The sequence below is a fragment of the Amphiprion ocellaris genome, chromosome 12, assembly GCF_022539595.1.
Source record: "Amphiprion ocellaris isolate individual 3 ecotype Okinawa chromosome 12, ASM2253959v1, whole genome shotgun sequence".
Lineage (NCBI taxonomy): Eukaryota > Metazoa > Chordata > Actinopteri > Pomacentridae > Amphiprion > Amphiprion ocellaris.
Genome location: NC_072777.1, coordinates 17920138 through 17940946, shown reverse-complemented (window position 1 = coordinate 17940946; position 20809 = coordinate 17920138). Strand labels below are relative to the sequence as shown.

The following is a 20809-nucleotide window of genomic DNA, read 5'->3' as shown; positions in this document are numbered from 1 at the left end:
ACTGGAGAAGAGGTGGAATAGGTGGGGAGTTTCAAGTACCTACCGGTAGGTGTTGATCTCTCCAGGGATCTGACGTTGGGAGTGAACACCAGGGAGGTAGTAAAGATATGGAGTCCTGAGATATGAATGCACAGTGTGGCTCTCCAGCTGCACCTCAGAAAAATGCAAAAACCTGCAGCAGATCACTAAGACCACATCAAAGATCATCGATGCCCCTCTCCCACCCCTAGAAGAAATATACTCTGCCCGACTGAGGAACAAAGCCAAAAAAGATCAGGTCAGACGACACACGCTCCGAACAATGTCTTTTTGACACCTTCCCCTCTGGCAGGCTCAGAGTCATGAGGGCATGGGCAGAGACACTTAAAAACTGCTTTTTCCTCAGGGATCTAAAAACCATGTTGTAAGTCTGAGATGAACTTGCACTTTAGACCCTGCATTGTTTTGCACTATTTTATATGCTGCTGTGAAAAAGAGAACTATCAAAAGAAATTTCGTTGTATAAGAATATGCAATGACAGTAATTAAAAAAAAAATCTATCTATCTACTGTGCCATCCCAGTGTGAGTAATAGTCTCTGCCTGGCAAAACCTGACACAATGAAACTTTCTCAATCAAAGTTCTTATAGTGGAGCCTCAGATTAATGTTTATTTGACACAACTTCAAAGTATTTCAGCAGGAATTCCTTGGGCACTTGGACCCAGCAGGTAATTTTTCGTTCGGAGAGAGCGCCTTTTACAGACAACACAAGATAAAAGATACCTTTTCTTCCGCATTGGCTGAAAAGCAGTTAGACTACTTTGAGCCAGATTTAATCGTGTCGTTTTAAACACCTGAGAGTCTGGAGGGCACTCTGATTTTACAGACTGACATTATATTTTAGCTGGTGTTAGTGTTCTGTTACGCTTGTTGAACGGGTCTTCAGATAGGAAACGCTGTTGAAGATCATTACGAGCTGTAGTGCTAGCTAACAACTTAGCTTAGTTGCGTGTGGATCATACCGTCTATGGTGTGGATTGTTAGGTAACTATCTCATCACATTCCGGCTCTTTGGGGGTCAAAGGTCTCACACTTCCTTCGTCTCCTAAATTCAACTCGAGAGAGCTGTGTGGCATTACTCCTCTGTTAGCTGTAGTAAGTATTCATCTAAATCCATATGATATTGACTGGGTATTATTGAGAACTATGTTCGCTATCTATCAACGGTAGCATGCTCTCTAATCAGTCTCAATTGCAGAGGTTTGCTGCTTAATCAGTTTTCATTAGTTCCCTATCTGAACTGAATAAATATTAGCTAATGGCGTTTGCAGTTCTAGAAGGCAGGTAGGTTTAGGATTGCAACTTTTCTTGGTAGGTAGGTTGTTTATAGCATTGTGATTTTATTCATTCTCTGCTCCGGATTGTTATTTTTGCCTTAGCACTACCCGAACTGACCTTTAATGTTTTTTTGTTTTTTTTTTTAATTTGACTGTTAAATATTGATATACTCAGCAAAGTCTGATGGGCTCCAGTAGAAGGCAGCTGGCCTCTCTTTGGTTCTAGAAGAAGCTTGGGTCATTCCAGAATTGAAGGACATTTGGGTTTCATTTTCTTTGAATAATACACTTTTTCTTTTACAATTTTCTGTTACATATTCATCAGTAATAGGTAATAAACTATCAGTGACTTGATTGGCTCAGCTTACACATCAGTGGTATCATTTTTATTTCATATTGTATTTGTTGTTTGCTGACCCTACTCTAATCAAAGTAGCAAGGTTGCTAATCCATGCTAATGTTAGCTTTTTCTCAGGAGTAGAAGCTAGATGTTTAGCTAGCTGTTACTGCTGACCAAGAGGACAAACCTACTAATGGAAAAAAGTTTAAAAAAAGAATTTGTCTTATCCTGATAATATGCAGAATGGGGTTGCATGAGGTAGAGTGAGATATTCAGTCAAGGCTGACAATGTTGTGAAAATATGAAAAATACAATAATACAATACAATACAATAACTTTATTAATCCCTGAAGGGAATTCAATTTTCTGGGGTCTCATCTGTTTACTTTAGAATTAAATAGTCTAATTGCTGATGGTAAGAAAGATTTTCTGAATCTTTCTGTCCTGCAGCGCAGGGATAGGAGCCGTCCACTGATGTTTCATTGCTCATATGAAGTGATATATATATAAGTATATATGAAGTGATATATGATAAATAGAAGAGAGGAGATAGCTTTGCTCTGCCCATTCTTTTGGAAAACTGTTTGATGATGTTAATTCCAGCATATCATGTGATTCACTGTTTTCTTCTTCTACCACTAAAAAGATTATGCTAACAGGGTTGTTGTGGGACACATGTTCCATACATAATAATTATTATTTAAAATATTATGTTGAAAAAAAAAATCCCACAATTACAAGACACACCAATGAAAAAAATAATACTAAAAAGGGAGATTCAAATTTCATTTTAACTGTTTTATTTGAGATTCAATTTGGTCATCAGGGGGGTAGGACCAGAGAAACATTTCTTTTTAGGGGGAACTCCAGACTTATTTGGTATTTTTTTTTAAATATTATCATTCTTTTCTCCTATTATTTTTTTAGATTTGGTCTCAGGATAAGTACATTTAAACAACAACTGTATGTTTTAGTTTTTTGCACATGGATTATTTGAAATTTGATGGGTGGGACGTAAAATGTCCTCCAATTCTGAAATGACCCACTTCACCTCTCACTCAAGAGGATTCTTAACCTGAGTCTAGTTTGCATCTGTTGAAGCTCTTAAGATTCCAATGACCTGGATGACTGAGACCTGAACAAAGTAACTTCTCATATTGCTCACCTAGTTTTAGGATTTTCCATTGCCCTAGATCAACAAGTCAGCAATGTCTGGAAGCCCTGCAGTGGTTATGCGACTGGTGGCCTCTGCGTACAGTGTGGCTGAAAAGGCTGGTGCCATTGTAAGAAAGGTCCTTCATAGTGGAGAACTTGGTATTGTTGAAAAGGTATGACCAACCTACATTTCATAGTAAAATCATTCATCGTTCAGGGGAAAACCTACGGCTTGTGCCAATTAGACACATTAAAAATGCGTAAACATAATTTTCAGTGGTGATTTAGGGCAGGTAGTAATATAGAAATGATTTGAATCTTCTTTGACTTCCTGATTGTACTCTGGCACAGACGGGAGCTAATGATTTGCAGACGCTGGCAGATAGACTGGCACAGCAGAGCATTTGTGCTTCGCTCTCCAGACGTTTCCCTAAAATCACCATCATTGGAGAGGAGGTGAGTGACCACTTAACTATATTTTGACAGCATACACTACCGTTCAAAAATTTGGAGTCACTTAGACAATTTCATGTTTTCCATGAAAACTCACACTTTTATTCATGTGCTAACATAATTGCACAAGAGTTTTCTAATCATCAATTAGCCTTTCAACACCATTAGCTAACACAATGTAGCATTAGAACACAGGAGTGATGGTTGCTGGAAATGTTCCTCTGTACCCCTATGTAGATATCCCATTAAAAATCAGCCGTTTCCAGCTAGAATAGTCATTTATCACATTAACAATGTCTAGACTGTGTTTCTGATTCATTTAATGTTATCTTCATTGAAAAAAAACGCCTTTCTTTCAAAAATAAGACATTTCTAAATGACCCCAAACTTTTGAACAGTAGTGTATGTTGGCCAAAGGGGACTTAAAAACATCAATCTGGCAGAAAGTTTTGTTGAGGACAAAGACTAATGATCACATTTGTTCTGTTATGCAGGAGCTTCCAGATGAAGAGGTACAGGAAGATCTCATTGAGAATGGCCAGGCAGAGGAAATCCTTCAGAAGACCTGTCCAGCAGAGTACAGCGGGCTGACAGAAGAAGAGGTAGAGTCAGAAGTTGAATGCAAAACTTCAGTAACCGGTATCCACCAATAGTCTTTCATCTAATCTTTGTTTTAATTAATTTTTCTTTCTGTTTAGCACCTGAATGTATTCTAAACAACTCCATCCTGTTAAAATTGTTGAAACATGGTGTACTGTGGTGTTTATTCCTTGGGCACAGTTTCCTCCTACAGAGTACACATTATTATTCTGAATGTGTCTGTTTGAATCTCAGCTCGTTGTGTGGGTGGATCCCCTCGATGGCACAAAGGAGTATACTGAAGGTAGGTTCTTCAAATATGCTTCTATAAAATCTGCCTGTTTGTGTGTATTAAGCACACTAGATAAATACATGTTGCAGTGAAGTGACTCTTCCAGCTTGCATACATGCAGTAGCTTCAGCATTTCATCACTGCCTCTGTGCTCAAAGGTTTTAAGATTAGGAGTTTATTTTTCATCCTTGGAAAGTATGAGTGTGGTGGAAAAATCTCTAGTAAACAAGCTATTTGCAACCTGAACTTATGTAGCAATTTAGTTTAGCTCAGTAGTATAACATCCAGTGGTTTCAAAGTCCAATGAAAACTGATTATAATAAATTATGGGACAGTGTTGCAACAGCACTTTACTATTAATTTAAATTTTTTATTAAGTAAATTTTCATTGTTTTGACTGAAGGGCTGCACCGTGGCTTGGTGGTTAGCAATTTTGCCTTGCAGCTAGAAGATCCCTGGTTCATGTCCCGACCTTCCCGGAATCTTTCTGCATGGAGTTTGTATGTTCTCCCTGTACATGAGGGGGTTTTCTCCAGACACAGATGCTCTCAGCTTTAAGAAGTGCTGTTAACTCCAACAGTGGTTCAACTTTACCCATCTAATTTTAATCCTTTTCAGCCACATTCATGAAACGATAGCATTTTTAAAATTTTCCTCTGTGGATTACTAAATCATTTTCTTGCCATTTTGCCATAAAGTCTGGGGTCACCTTAAGCTACACTAATAACAAGACTGACATTTGCATAATTCTATTTTTTAAAGAAAACTAAATAATGCTCAGATGTTGTCTTGATTTACGGGAAGGGTTTTGTCGTGTATTTTTTCTGTCATTACCCTCAGATCCCCACACAAGGCTACACTCAGGTCAGTATATAAATAATGTAACATCACAAGTGGACCAGTCATGTTTTATGTAGTTCCACACAGTGAGATAGCAACTCTGTTTCAACACGTCGACTGACGTGTATTTTAGGCCACGTTGGCCATCAGCCACCGGATCATGATGCTAAAATAATATGTAAAGAGAGCTGTTGGCTTCCTACTTCAATGTGAATTCCATAGGTATACAGCAGTATTGTAGGAATTTAAATTGTTCATCAGAAAAGGGTGTTTCCTAAACACCGTAGCCATTGCTGAATGCTGACATTAAGTGATTGTCTGTAGCAACTAGAGGTTTAATGTAGATGTTAATATCTCTTATTTTATATATTTTTGTATCATAAGTTATATCCTATGGAAATAATACTTTCCTAAGATCATAAGTTAATCCAGCAGATAAGCAGCAAAGAACATGAAGGGTCCAGATATAAAGACAGAAAGTATAAGAGATGAATGAACATTTTGCTGACAGTTGTTACATCTATTTGATACTACATGCACAAGTTTGTTTGTAGTTACTTTGAGCCATAGTTATGTTGTGTTCTGTTGACATGGTCACTGTTTTAAATGTTTTACATGCACTAGTTGGCAAACAGAGGTTAAACTTGTAACTGCCTTATGTGTCAAGTGTCTGTTTAACAGAAACGTGAAAAATAATGTGATTTTATTAATTTTGTTGTATTACGACATTATGAAAACTTTTGACTGCTAATTTTGGTTACCTGGCACCTAACAGAACAACCAATATCCTGTGCTCTAATCTTAGTCTTGATTTTATTTTGTTCCTGTTTATATTTTGTAGCAAAATGCTGTCTGGTTTGTTGGCTTTCTGTCACTCTGCAGACTCTTCCTGCACTTTCATACTTTTTGCTTCTCTTCTTTTTGTATCCCTGCTGCTCCTATCCACCTGTCTCTCACTCTTGTCCTGCTGACGCCAGCGTCAAGGGGCCTCCATCTCCCAACTGTAGCCCAGATATCGCTCAAAGGGTCCAACACCTCTCAGCCTCACAGCAAAGCTCTCTGTATGGGACGGCAAATTTTACCTTTGGCAGTGTAGAATATCAATTATTCCGCACCAATAAGGAAGAATTCATTTATTTAAAAGTTTTAAACATTTTTCTGTCTCTTGTGCATGTGAACATCGTACTGCCACTTAACTGGCCACACCAGCAATGTTTGCTTCTAAGTGAAAGAGCAGCTGCATCATTTAATGGTGACCAGCTAACATCCTGCTTCTTTCTGACTTCAGGGCTCTTGGATAATGTGACAGTGCTTATTGGTATTGCATACGGAGGCAAAGCTATTGCAGGTGTCATCAACCAGCCGTTCTACAACTACCAGGTACAAACCAAAATAAGTATCTGCAGCTGCATTTTAAAAGATGGTCACTCTGATCAGTTCTGACTTTTTCCTCTTTAGCTGGGAGCAGGAGCAGCTTTAGGAAGAACTATGTGGGGAATGCCAGGATTGGGCGCCTTTGGATTCCAGCTGCAGGAAGTTCCAGGTGATAAACGAATTGTCACGACAACCCGGTCCCATAGCAACAAGCTGGTAACGGACTGCGTAGATGCCATGGAGCCTCATGAAGTTATAAGAGTGGGTGGTGCTGGAAACAAGGTGAGATTGACTGGTAATGGGACTTTACATGTACAGTCATGTGTTGGATTGATTTGGCTTATGGTCCTGCCTGAAGGTGCTGAAAGCCTGTGTCATAAATCAGTTGTTACTAGATTCGACTCATTCACAGTGAAGTGCAGAGTAGAGGCTGGTAACCACAGCGTGTAAATGCCACAATGTGATGATGTAAAATGTTGCCATGAAACATTAAAATAACTTTTAATAGTAAAGTAATTGTTCCTGTTTGTAGATGTACAGTGCTGTGAAAAAGTATTTGCCCCCTTCTCAAATTCTTATTTTATTGAATTTCCCCAACTCAAATGTTTAAGACCATCAAACATATTTAAATATTAGACAAAGATAACCGAAGTAAACACAAAATGCAGTTTTTAAATGATGATTTAAAGTTTTAAGGGAAAAAAGCTATGCAAACCTACCTGGCCCTATGTGAAAAGGTAATTGCCCCCCATGTTAAATCATGAATTAACTGTGGATAATCACATTTTTTGGAAAGCGAGTTCAATTTCACTGACCACACCCAAGCCTGATTACCTCCAGACCTGTTCAATCAAGAAATCACTTAAATAGAACCTGTCTGACTAAATGAAATCGACCAAAAGATCTAAAAAAAAACTGCAACAAAATGCAGTCCAAAGAAATTCAAGGCAGATGAGAAATAAAATAATTGACATCTCTCAGTCTGGAAAGGTTACAAAGCCATTTCTAAAGCTTTAGGACTCCAGTGAACCACGGTGAGAGCCATTATCCACAAATGCAGAATACATGGAACAGTGCTGAACCTTCCCAGGAGTAGCCGGCCGACCAGAATTACCCCAAGAGCACAGCGACAACTCATCCAGGAGGTCATTAAGGAACCCAGGACAACATCTAAAGAACTGCAGACCTCCCTTGCCTCAGTTAAGGTTAGTGTTCATGACTCAACAAAAAGGAAGAGACTGGGCAAAAATGGCATCCATGGCAGAGTTCCAAGGTGAAAACCACTGCTGACCAAAAAGAGCATAAAGGCTTGTCTTACTTTTGCAAACAAACATCTGAATGATCCCCAAGACTTTTGGGAGAATATTCTATGGACTGATGAGACGAAAGTTGAACTTTTTGGAAGGTGTGTGTCTCGTTACATCTGGCATAAAAGTAACACAGCATTTCAGAAAAAGAACATCATACCAACAGTCAAACATGGTGGTGGTAGTGTGATGATCTGGGGCTGCTTTGCTGCTTCAGGACCTGGACGACTCGCTGTGATTGATGGAACCATGAATTCTGCTCTCTACCAGAAAACCCTGAAGGAGAATGTTCGGCCATCAGTTTGTGACCTCAAGCTGAAGCGCACTTGGGTTCTACAGCAGGACAACAATCCAAAACACACCAGCAAGTCGACTTCTGAATGGCTTAAAAAAACAAAGTAAAGGTTTTGGAGTGGTCTAGTCAAAGTCCGGACTTGAATCCAATTGAAATGCTGTGGCATGACCTTAAAAAGGCCGTTTGTGCTCAAAAACGTGTTGCTGAATTACAACAGTTCTGCAAAGAATGGGCCAAAACATCTCCACAGAGGTGTGAAAGACTCATTACATTATAGAACACGCTTGATTTCAGTTGTTGCTCCTGAGGGTGGCCCAATCAGTTATTAGGTTAAGGGGGCAATTACATTTTCACACAGGGCCAGGTATCTTTAAATGTTTTTTTTTTCCCTTAATAAATAAAATCACCATTTACAAATTGCATTTTGTGTTTACTTGGGTTATCTTTGTCTGATATTTACATTTGTTTGATGGTCTTAAACATTTAAGTGGGGAAAATAAGCAAAAAAATAAGAATACTTTTTTCATGGCACTGTAGATGGTAAATGAGTTGACAAAAAAAAACACATTCTAGCAATACCCAATAACCAGATGTGGAAATGCTTATTGACTCATGTCTGTGTAGATAATCCAGCTCGTGGAGGGAAAGGCCTCTGCTTATGTCTTTGCCAGTCCAGGGTGCAAAAAGTGGGACACTTGTGCACCTGAAGCCATCCTGCATGCTGTTGGAGGTAAAAATCATCAATTCTGTCTCAGCGTACAGGGAGGCTTCAAATAATACACATGTATCAGCTTTTTTTGTGGGTTTATCAATGCGCATCTGCAGGTTTAACTTGGGTCTTTGTGTCTGAAAATATGCAGTTTTACTGTCTTTGAAATTGTTCTGCTCAATATTTCATTATCTACTCTTTTCTTATGCAGGTAAACTGACGGATATTCACGGAAATGCATACAGATATGATGCTAATGTAAAGCACATGAACTCTGCTGGGGTTCTTGCTGCACTACGCAATCATGAGTACTATGTCAACAGAGTACCACAGTCAGTGCTGCAAGCTCTCAAGTCACACTGAGGTCTATCTTGTCCTACTGCTGCAGAGAAATCACCTCTCGAACTTTAAAACCCACCAGCAGATGAGTTTGTGGACACATACTACATGTCACATACAGGAACATTATGTATGAAAATGTCATGACACCTATTTTATCCCTTTAAATGAACATTTGATTTTTGTATTCATTTTAGCCACATGTTAATGGTAATTTACAAAACAACATTTTGATTACACTCTTTATTCCTGTGCCTAAAACTGAATGTTGTGATGAGTCACATTGAACACAAAAAGCAGGCTCAATAGCACTTCCATTTATTACACTCCTCTGAAACAAACATGTCCAAATCTCAGAACTTCTTTACATACCAATTCCAACTTGAACATCAATAGATTTACAAGGCAAAAGGCAAGATTTAAATAAATAAAATGATATAGGTTAAATGTTCAGTAGTGAGTTGGAAATTATTTACTGTTCTTCATTCAATAACCACTAGGTGGAAACAATGTAATAAAACTAGTTTAATGTAGACAAAAAACAAAATGTCATTGTCTTGACTTTTGACCTCTTCATAATGTCATGTGATGACTGAAGTGCAACAATGTTCAGTGTGGAAGAGGTCGACATCTGTTGTGTAGAACAAATGACTCTCGGCTGAGCTGTAAATATTATAAAAATGAATTTGCTGACATCTACTGCTTAAGCCTGTACTTAAGAGTCATTTTCTTATCCTTTCATTTGTATACCTCCCCCTTTGCACTGATATATTTGTCTACTTTTCTACATATCTACTGTGTTTATCAGACTAAAGGACTCCAGTGCTCTCTGAGCTGTTTGGTTCCCACATTTTCCACAAACACTGGATGTACACCAGAGTTCAAAGGGAATCATTTGCACTATTGTATTGACGTTTTATAGCAACAATGGAAAATCAGCTCTTTAACAATCACAAATGCTCATTCAGTGACACACAGGATAAAAAGGTACACAACTTGGTGCTGGTTGTGAAGAGCTGGCTGGAAACAATCATCTAATGAGGAGCATCAACTGTATAAGAGCGTCCTTACAAAGCTATAGCATAGCTGTGGCTTTTTTAGAAGTTCAGACTGGCTTTGTGGTTGCATATAGCAAGATTTCTAGCGATATTTATTTCACTTACGTCATTCAAATCTTAGGATTTTATTGGTATCTCCATGACAAGAACAACACTTGTTAGAGGGGAACGTATATGCTGCCTTGTCTACCAGGTGATTCTTAAAGTAAAAATGTGATATTTTGGGTTCGTTGCTTTCTTGCCCAGAGTTAAATGAGAAGATTGATGCTTCGTATCTGTCTTACATATGTGACTCCAGCCAGCTGTCACAGCATAAAGACTAAAATCTACGTGGCTAGCATGGTTCTGCTCAAATGAAAACAAAGCATTTCTAAAGCTCACCAGTTAACACATTTTTCAGCTGTACAAAAAACAAAGTAATAGAGCAAACTGCTGCTCACTAGAGGTTCTGTGCCTGACTAGTTATTGGTTGGAACCAATAACTTTCTATAGTCTCTGCTGGTTGTTAGGCAAAAGGTCCTTACCAAAATTATCTGCAGCTTTGGAGTTTTGTATAGTGAATCATACAAGATACAATAAATTAAAGAGATGGTAGGCGGATTTTGTTACCTTTGGACGGAGCGAGGCTGGCTGTTTCCCTTTGTTTCCAAGCTCAGTCGGCCAGTTATCAGTCTTATACTGGAATACTTTCCAAGAACACAAATAAGTATATATCCCAGTGAGACTATTTCATGAAGCAGTCTAATACTTCAGCCAATGCAGAGGTGGAAATCAAGGTGAAACTGGAAATTTTTGGTCCCTTAGGTTGGGACAATCTGGATTTTACATTGGCTTGGACTAGAACTCATCCCAGTCACACAAGTGTGCATGCATTCACAAATTCACATTAGAAATGGTTACTTTCAAGGCAGATAAAGAAGCTTCTTTCCCATTCCACAAGAGGTTGGTGTTAATATCCCTGAATGGGATGAATAAATGCATACCATGGCATCAGAAAAAAAAAAATGGAAAAACCATTCACATGTTCATAAAAATACCCACAGAACACGCAAAAATCACTCCGGAAGTTCATATTTACACATGAACAAGCTAACTGAGAAAAGGCTGGAGAGTCTAAGGCAGCCTGCAGGGATGTGGTTCCAGAGACCAGCCAAGGAAGGGAGGAGCAGGAGAGTCAGGCCAGCCGCTCACCTCTTTTTAGGCGCCTGAGTGGTACGAGGCGGGGTGACAGGGCGTCCTGAATTCACCCCTCCATACTGGTACTTTGCTTTTTTCTCTGACGGCTTCAGGATCTGAAAGACAATATGGACATGTTCAATACATCTACAGTGCATAATGCTGAATTTAATGTGCCAGTAAAAGAAGTATTGAGACCTCTACCTGAAAAGAGCACATAAGGGACTCATCCACGCTCATCATGCCGCCAGCATTGTCAAACTCTCCGCAGTAGTTTGGGGCAGAAAACAGTGTCACCAGCTGTCGCTTTGCAAAGAACTCATAGCCATCTTCAACAACCTGTTGGGTGGCAGGATTAGAGCACAAATGATTAGCCAGCTGACAGAACAGCATTTGGCACCAACTTTGACTGGTGTTTGATTAATCTCAGTCAGAGGTGTCAAACATACGGCCTGCGGGCCAAAAGCGGCCCACCAGAGGGTCCAATCTGGCCCGTGGGACAACTTCGCAAAGTGTAAAAATTACAGAGAAGACATTAACTGCAAATTGTAAAATTTAACATAATTTCGAGATATTGACCAATTTTTTTGGATCATAAAGTAAAATATGATATTCTTCAGTTCCAGATGCCTGAGACTACATGTTTTGTGCCTTTGTAGACACACTGTGATCTGGAAGTTGTGATACACAAATGATGAATAATATTCAGAGATAATATTCAAAGATAGAAATTTCAGGTTTTTTCATAATGTTTTGGAAAAAGATAATTAAATGTGATCATTTTCTTAATACACTTTTTTGCACTAAAACAAATGGAAAAATTTGGAAATCTCATTTATAGGTTATTATGTTGTGATTTTACTGGTCCGGCCCACTTGAGAGCAAGTTGGGCTGTATGTGGCCCCTGAACTAAAATTAGTTTTACACCTCTGATCCAAGTCATTTTGGAACAAAATGCCAAATATCCACTGATTCAATGTTGTAAATGGTCACAAGTTCTGTTTGTTGTTTCTTCAGTAACGAACTGACAATAAAAAGAATTGTTACTTGTAGCCCTATGCGATCTAGTGAAATTATTTTAGTTTTTATGCTGAATTTTTTGTCCCTCAAAGTTCAAGCCTTCGTGCACTCTGAAAGTACACAGGACTGGTGGGTGGGAAGAAAAGTTAAAGGAGAGTAGGGGTTCATTTTTGTGATAACAAAGCTTTGTCAGCAGAAAGGGATGTTCTATCTGTCTTTTTACAATAATATGTAGACTGTTGGATGAAATTTTCAGGGAAGGTCAGAAATGACACAAGGACCAAGTGATTATATTTTGGCAGTGATGTGGCTTATAGTCTGGACACACGGATTTGTTAAAGATTTCTGTATCATTGCGAGACAGCAGCAAGGCATCACTGTAACTATGACTAGAAGTGAACACTACGTTAGCTGTCTGTTGATGATCATGATTGTGATCCTACTACAAATTGGCCGCTGCGGACTTATCTGTTGGAAATGATACAAGGAACAATTGATTAAATTATGCAGGTGTTTCTGAGTCCCATCAATTCCCACCGCCCTCTACGTATTTAGGTCACGCAATTCGGTATCCGTACATAATGCACACATGCATAACACACACCTGTGCTCAGCGCAAGGTCATTTTGTTTGTGGTACATCTATATTAAATGGCCACATTCTATGGTGCCATGATTTCTGATCAACAATAACTATTAAACAAATGCTGCATTTAAAAAAATAATGCTGCATTTCTGACTGCCATATCGGGGAATGAACAGCCTTGGTGGAGTACTGTGCTCTGAGCACTTTTCTAGTTCTTAGTTTTCTGGGGAACACATTTTTACATTTGCAGAAGTTGCCTTTGACTTAATGCTGTAATAGATGAGTCTATTAACTTTTTTAAATTTTTAAAAATAAAATCAGTTTAACAAAACTTAACTCTTAACATTTTTGTTTCTGTTTCTGTCTTTGCTGTAATTTCAAATAAAACTGGTCTAATTTATTTGCATTGACAAAGTGCAGTTTAATTCTCAATTGAATTGTTTTAAATGTAGCCCAAAATCATTTAGCAGCCCAAGGTTACTTGATGTGCTCGACAGATGAGATCCAGGTCGTGGCGGTTGAGGAACTTGCTGACCACATCGGCCCCAAAGGTGAAGGAAACTCCCCGATCATTTTCCCCCCACCCCTGGACGTCTTTATCAGGGTCTGACCACAGCAAGTCGCACAGCAAACCTGAAACAAAGAAATACTCGGTCAGAAACGGTCACGCCAAGCAGTCAGTCTGATGAATACATATTCCAGCAACACTAATGAAGCCAGGCTGCACAGTGGCTCAGTGGTTAGCCTTGCAGCTAGAAGATCCTCGGTTCGCATCCTGGCCTTCCTGGAATCATTCTGCATGGAGTTTGCATGTTCTCCATGTGCAGCGTGGGTTTTCTCCAGGTACTCCGGCTTCCTCCCACAGTCCAAAAACATGCTGAGGTTAACTGGTAACTCTAAATTTGCCATAGATGTGAATGTGAGTGTGATTGTTTGTCTGTATATGTAGCCCTGTGATAGACTGGTGACCTGTCCAGGGTGTCCCCTGCCTTCACCCTAAGTCAGCTGGGATAGACTCCAGCCCCCCGCAACCCTAATGGGGATTAAGGAGTGTATACAACCCCTGGCAAAAATGATGGAATCACCAGTCTTGAAAGATTCCCTTGTTTAATTTTGTAGGAAAAAAGCAGATCACAGACATGCAGAGTACTGTTGTCACTCATTAAGTCCATGCCTCAGAGACTGCAAGCTGTTTTAAAAGCCAGAAGTGGTGCAACAAAGTACTAGTGGTGTGTTATAGTCTTCTGTGTTTTTCAGGATTCCATAATTTTTTTTCTCAGAATTGAGTAATTCCATATTTTTTCCCTCTGCTTGATCTAAAAAAGCAATTGTTATTGACTACCACAATTTTTTTTTTCTTGATTTCTTTTAGTACTTCTTAAACCCAGAAAGTTGCCATTTTAAATGACTTCAGTTTTGTGGCATGTCTGTGATCTGCTTTTTTTCTACAAAATTAAACACCTGAATGTACATCCTCCAAGACTGGTGACTCCCTAATTTTTGCCAGGGGTTGTAGATAATGGACGGACGGACTAATAAAGGCTGTTGTGGCGCTATTCTAACACGAAAGCATTAACTGATTATTTGATGTTCTTATTATTCAGTATAGTTTTCTCCAATAATTAATCCTGAAGTGATGCACTAATATGTTACAGTTTCCTGTTAGCACTAATTACAAGCAGCAGGTAATGAACAATCAGCTGATCAAGATTTTTTCTTCTTTTAGTTAAATAATGCAAACACAGAATAACAGACCTGTGTCTGGGACATCAGTAGGTCTCATAATGCGTCGGATTTGTTCCATGGATTGCAGATCAGGCGAGAGTCCTGAAGGAAGAGAGAACTGCATTAAAAGTTGACACACCACAGCGACTCCTAACAATTCCCTCAAACTATTCAAATACCAAATTCTGATTAACTGTATTTATGCCTTGAATGCACAAAGGCAACCAGAAAAGCACTCAGAGCACAGTACTCTGCCAAGGCTGTTCATTCGCCCATATGGTATTGTCAGAAATGCAGCTTTTTTTTTTTTTTTAAACAAATGCTGCATTTGTGTATTAGTCGCTGATGATCAGAAATCACGGCACCATAGAATGTGGCCATTTAATATAGACGTATCCACAAACAAAATCACCTTGTGCTGAGCACAGGTGTGTGTTATGCATGTGTACATTATGTGCGGATACCGAATCGCGTGACCTAAATATGTAGCAGGCAGCGGGAATTGATTTGACGTGGAAACACCCCCAAAATTTAATTAATTGTTCCTTGTATCATGTCCGACGGATAAATCCCGATAAGTTCCCAGCGGTGGATTTGTAGTAGGATCACAATCATTTGATCGTCAGCAGGCTGCTGACGTAGTGTTCACTTGTAGCCATAGTTACAGTGACGCCGTGCCGCTACCTCACAATGACACAGAAATCTTTAACAAATCCGTGGATCCAGACTATAAGCTGCACCACTGCCAAAATCTAATCACTTGGTCCTTGTGATATTCCCTGAAAATTTCATCCAAATCCGTCAGTCCATTTTTGAGTAACGTTGCTAACAGACAGAAAACCAGACAAACCAACACCAATTGTCATGTAGCTCCACCACCTTCATTGGCGGAGTAATTATTGATTTTTAGGACTACATTACTGTCTGCTATGTAACAGATGCTTCACAAACCTCCATGGCAGCAGAAGATCTTCTCGTCAATAATTGCAGCGATGGGCAGACAATTAAAACAGTCTGTGAATGTCTTCCAGAGCTTTATGTTAAACCTGCGCTTGCCTAAGGAAAATACATATTTAAAAAAAAATAAAAATTTTAAAGGTTTAAAATACAGAACAAGTCTTGCTTATAAAGTAAAACACTAGCAGAAGAATAGTGGCTTTTAGATTGCAATGTATCATGTGATGCTCTATGCAAATGTCATTCATCCTAATCTGAGATGTTCTGTTTTTTCTCAGTTTAGGGTGTAAAAATAAGCAATAGATCACAACACTGTGTTTTCTAACTTAGGGGAAAGTGTTTACACTTCCAGTAAGGACTAAAGAATAAATATTAAATTAATTAATATTTATTCTTAATACTTACTAATAAATATGAAATTAATCAGATTAAAGATGGCTTATGAGCTGTTTAAATGCCCATTCCAAGTTTGAAAACACAGATGTGATGTATTCAAAGTGCTTATTTTGTTTGAGTATCAGGCAAAAAGAAAACAAACTATGTATCTGATTTGTAATGATATGTAGTAAATTCTCATTTTTAAGAATCTGTGACCATTCATAGAATTGAAGCTTAACAGATGTAGATGTATCCACTGCACAACAAACATCGTCTTCCAACTTACACTCATCATAGAAGCCGTAAATACGATTGATGGAGGCACACTCATGGTTCCCCCTGAGCAAGAAGAAGTTTTCTGGGTATTTGATCTTGTAGGCAAGCAGCAGACAGATGGTCTCTAGCGACTGTTTCCCTCTGTCCACGTAGTCCCCCAGGAACAGATAGTTGGCCTCTGGAGGGAAGCCCCCATACTCAAATAGCCTCAGTAGGTCTGTGTACTGTCCATGGATATCACCTGGAATTAAATGTTCATTGTACCTTTCACAGCTTGCACAAGTCAACATCTTAAAAATCAGCATGAGATGAACAAAAACAAATCGGAGTTATTGAAGATGAATTAAATACTGTCTCTTTTGCATCACAGTAATGCAGTAATATATCCTTAATCCATTTGGTGATAAACCTTTAGACCACAATTGTTTTGTATTTTAAGTGTGTGTGTTTTTAAAGGTGAAAGCAAAAGCTACACATGCATGTACACTCAGTGACACAAGTTACGATGGTAACATTGCTTCTGTTGGCAGGTGTTGGTTCTCACCGCAGATTTTAAGAGGAGCCTCCAGTTCCAGCAGAATCGGCTGACTAAGGAAAATCTCTCTGGACTTGATGCAGAGCCCTCGCACCTCAGCCTCTGTCATCTGTACGATCTTCCCTGGACGACATCCTCGCACTTCAAGGTGAGAAATAGAACATTTTTTTTTGATTCACTACATGAGTGAGTGAGTGAGTGAGTGAGTGAGTGAATGAGTGAGTGAGTTGTTATAGAAGGACAAAAGGTTTAGAAGGCTAATTCATGTGAAAAAGTAAACTTGAGGATGCTGAATAATGTGATAAGGCTATACACAAATTTTATTAAAAGAGTTACACTATCGTTCGAAAGTTTGGGATCACCCAGACAATTCCATGTTTTCCATGAAAACTCACACTTTTATTCAATATAATTCCACAAGCGTTTACTAATCATCAATTAGTCTTTCAACACGACCGTGTTGGCATAACCTTTTTAGCTGGTAGAAGAAAACAGTGAATCACATGATGCGCTGGAATTAACATCATCAAACAGTTTTCCAAAAGAATGGGTAGAGCGAAGCTATGTCCTCTCTTCTACTTTTCTGATTTTCATCACATTGTCAGCCTTGATTGAATGTCTCACTCTACCTGTGCAGCCCTGTTATACATATTGTCAGGATAAGACAAATTCTTTCTTACTCCATCAGTAAGTTTGTCCTCTTGGTCAGCAGTAACAGATAGCTAAATATCTAGATTCTACTCCTGAGAGAAAGCTATCATTAGCATGGATTAGCAACCCTGTTACTGTGACTAAGGTAGGGTTAGCAAACAACAAATAAAACATGGAATAAATATGGCACCACTGATGTATAAGCTGAACCAATCAAGCCTTTGAGAGTTTATTACCTCCTATTGATGAATATGTAGCAGAAAATTATAAAAGAGAACATTAATTTTTCATAAATTTTGAAGCCCAAATGTCCTCCCATTCTGGAATGACCCTACTACATCTGAGGTATTTTAGTACAAATACCTACAAATTGTACTGCCGGTCAGTACTAGTTGACCGAGTTACCTACAGGTGAAAGCGGAAGTGTAGAAAATGCATGTGTGATTGGCTGAATTTGAAATCTGCTGGCTGTGATGACTTCCTGTGTTGGGGGGCGTGTCCGCGAGGTAGCCCGCTTAGCCAGTAATAGCCAACTGCCCTGGCAACAGGTAGTGCTACTAAGAAACCGCAACGTTCCATGGTCCTTCCTGTTCTACTTCGGTCACTTTAACCAAAGAGAAAACACTAACCTGCTCCTGCTACTCGGATATGTCATGTGGCCAAAGTTAATGATTAGTAAACGTAGTTGGCTCCAACTATGGGACAGCAGCGAGCTTTTTCTTCACTACGCAGTCTATGTTCACACACAGTACAGGACTGAAGCTGCTGCTGACTTAGCATCACATTACACAGAGCTTGACCGCCACGGTTAGCTTACAGCGTGCTGATGAACACAGATAGCAGAGGATGCAATGCTACAACAGTTCCAAAATTATCGTAAAGTTACTGGTTACAAACAAGAGCCTGCAATTCAGGGATGTTCTTGGTAAAACATACAGACAGAAAGAAACATCACAGTTGTAACGTACCCTCCAGTAATCGAGAGATGAGGCTGTCAACGTTCAGCTCGCTTTCCGCCATGTCTCTGATACTCACACAGGCATGGGAGCGGTGCTGCCCTCAGTGTTGACTTGTAGGCTCCAGTGAGGACGAGTCTGAATGCTTGACTGCAGCCCCTCGTCTCATTCCACTAATTGTACCTCCTCGATCCCTTTATTTGACTCCTCTCCTTACGTCTTTGTCCCTCCCACCAGAGCAGAGATGTGAGAAGAGAGGCAGCAGGGTTTTTTACCAAAATGAGATATCCTTACTTCAGAGCGTCAGTTTAAAGCAACATCAGTTAAATATGACGTGTACACAGCTGCATCACCTGTCTTATTATAACCTACAACTACACTACTGTTCAAAAGTTTGGGGTCACCCAGACAATTTCATGTTGTCCGTGAAAACTCACATTTTTATTCATGTGCTATCATAATTGCACAAGGATTTTCTAATCATCAATTAGCCTTTCAACACGATTCACTAGCACAATGTACCATTAAAACACAGGAGTGATGGTTGCTGGAAATGGGCCTCTGTACCCCTATGTGGATATTCCAGTAAAAATCAGTCGTTTCCAGCTAGAATAGTCAATTAACACATTAACAATGTCTAGACTGTACTTCTAATTGATTTAATATTGTCTTCATTGAAAAAAGTGCTTTTCTTTCAAAAATAAGGACATTTCTAAGCGACCCCAAACTTTTGAACGGTAGTGTAGGTCCCTTTTATGTTAATGTTCCTCACTGCTTCATTCAGACAGACCCTCCACAGTGACGAAGAGCACAGCTGTACGCGTGCTGTGTTTGTTATCCACGGCCGAACACAAAAATACATCAATAATCTAATTACTGCTTTACCAACAGAAGAAAAGTGTGACCTGCTTGTAATGGAAAATTTATTATCTACAAGCATTGATGCTTACTAATTATACGAAAGCATTACAGATTATGTGCAACATTACAATATGTGCTACTTAGTACATGCAGTCATAATCTTTTGATACTTATAACTTTTGATATTTGTAACCTTTTATAACCTTGTTAAGCTGCTTGTGTCTGATGACTTCTCAAGACACCCCATAAGGTAGAGAATGAAAGGAAAGTACCGTTTGTACAAGATAGACATGTTACCATTGATTGAACCTGTCTGGACTACATGTCTGAAATAATTCTGTCTGAAGGTGTTAAAACCAATATAGCATTTCTAAGAAACAATACGATATGACATTTTGCACCTGTATCTCCATCGGTTATTTTTGTATTTGCTGAAGATGCTTTCAGTTTTGCTGGGTTTTTCCCCACATGTGCAACTGCGGATGCACGTAGACAATAATGCTGAAGAATGGTATAAAATAGCTGCCTCCCTCAGAGACTTGGTACTCTCCCATAGACTGCTCTGCACTCTGTGTGATTCGTACCTCTGAAGGTTCAAATAAAACACAGACGACTTGTGATTCTCAATAGACTTATTTCTTCAACTTCAAAAACTGATAAAGAATTTTCCACAACATGGCATTAGATCCTAATCGATCCTGTCTCCATGTCAGGGATAATTTGTGACCGTAAATAAATAATGAAGTTGCAGCTGTCACTCTGTGCATACATACACATACCCCTCTGGCTTTTGGAGATGCTTATATGGATCATGATGCTATGTGATGCTGCAGGTATTTAATAAATAGCAAGGACTAACAAGTCAGTTCATACTTTTGTTAACAAATCTCATGAAATGACGAAAGGCAACATGTTTATCTGTGTTGCACTATATATATATATATATATATATATATATATATATATATATATATATATATATATATATATAGGGCTGCACAGAGGTGTAGTGGTTAGCACTTTCGCCTTGCAGCAAGAAGATCCCTGGTTCGCGTCCTGGCTTTCCCGGGATGTTTCTACATGGAGTTTGCATGTTCTCCCTGTGCATGCGTGGGATTTCTCCGGGTGCTCCGGCTTCCTCCCACAGTCCAAAAACATGCTGAGGTTAACTGATTATTCTAAATTGCCCGTAGGTGTGAATGTGAGAGTGATTGTTTGTCTCTGTATGTAGCCCTGCGACAGACTGGCGACCTGTCTAGGGTGTCCCCTACCTTCGCCCGAGTCAGCTTGGGCGAAGGCAGAGTCGCGATATGTGAAAATCAGAATTTCCCCTTGAGGGATTAATAAGGGATAAAAAAAAAAAAAAAAAAAAAAAAAATAAAAATATATATATATATATATATATATATATATATATATATATATATATATATATATATATATATATATATATATATATATATATATACACATATATATATACATATATATATATACATACATACATACATACATACATACATACATACATACATACATACATACATATATATATATATATATATATATATATATGTATATATATATATATATATATATATATATATATATATATATATATATATATCCAA

General features: G+C 38.7%; 2 protein-coding genes across 6 annotated transcripts; one reads left to right on the top strand and one right to left on the bottom strand.

The window, feature by feature from the left end:
* The first annotated feature begins 166 nt into the window (after positions 1-166).
* Positions 167-12286, top strand: bpnt1 (bisphosphate nucleotidase 1). 5 transcript variants are annotated; one of them, XM_055015942.1, is made up of 10 exons: positions 167-277; positions 2851-2985; positions 3164-3268; positions 3760-3867; positions 4100-4148; positions 5954-6037; positions 6265-6356; positions 6435-6632; positions 8577-8682; positions 8873-12286. In XM_055015942.1, the coding sequence occupies exons 2-10, from the start codon at positions 2866-2868 to the stop codon at positions 9022-9024; spliced, it is 1014 nt and encodes a 337-aa protein (XP_054871917.1). In that variant the 5' UTR covers positions 167-277; positions 2851-2865; the 3' UTR covers positions 9025-12286. The 5 variants fall into 5 exon arrangements, with proteins under 5 accessions (XP_054871917.1, XP_023140790.1, XP_023140791.1 ...); XM_023285022.3 differs by lacking the exon at positions 167-277 and adding an exon at positions 785-1135; XM_023285023.3 differs by lacking the exon at positions 167-277 and adding an exon at positions 785-1135 and having other exon boundaries at positions 2833-2985.
* Positions 9303-18560, bottom strand: LOC111578332 (serine/threonine-protein phosphatase PP1-beta catalytic subunit-like). The gene is made up of 8 exons (XM_023285026.3): positions 18330-18560; positions 16720-16851; positions 16186-16416; positions 15516-15620; positions 14595-14666; positions 13321-13472; positions 11439-11573; positions 9303-11350 (listed from the first exon to the last, which is right to left on the bottom strand). The coding sequence occupies exons 1-8, from the start codon at positions 18379-18381 to the stop codon at positions 11246-11248; spliced, it is 984 nt and encodes a 327-aa protein (XP_023140794.1). The 5' UTR covers positions 18382-18560; the 3' UTR covers positions 9303-11245.
* Between the last annotated feature and the right edge of the window lie 2249 nt (positions 18561-20809).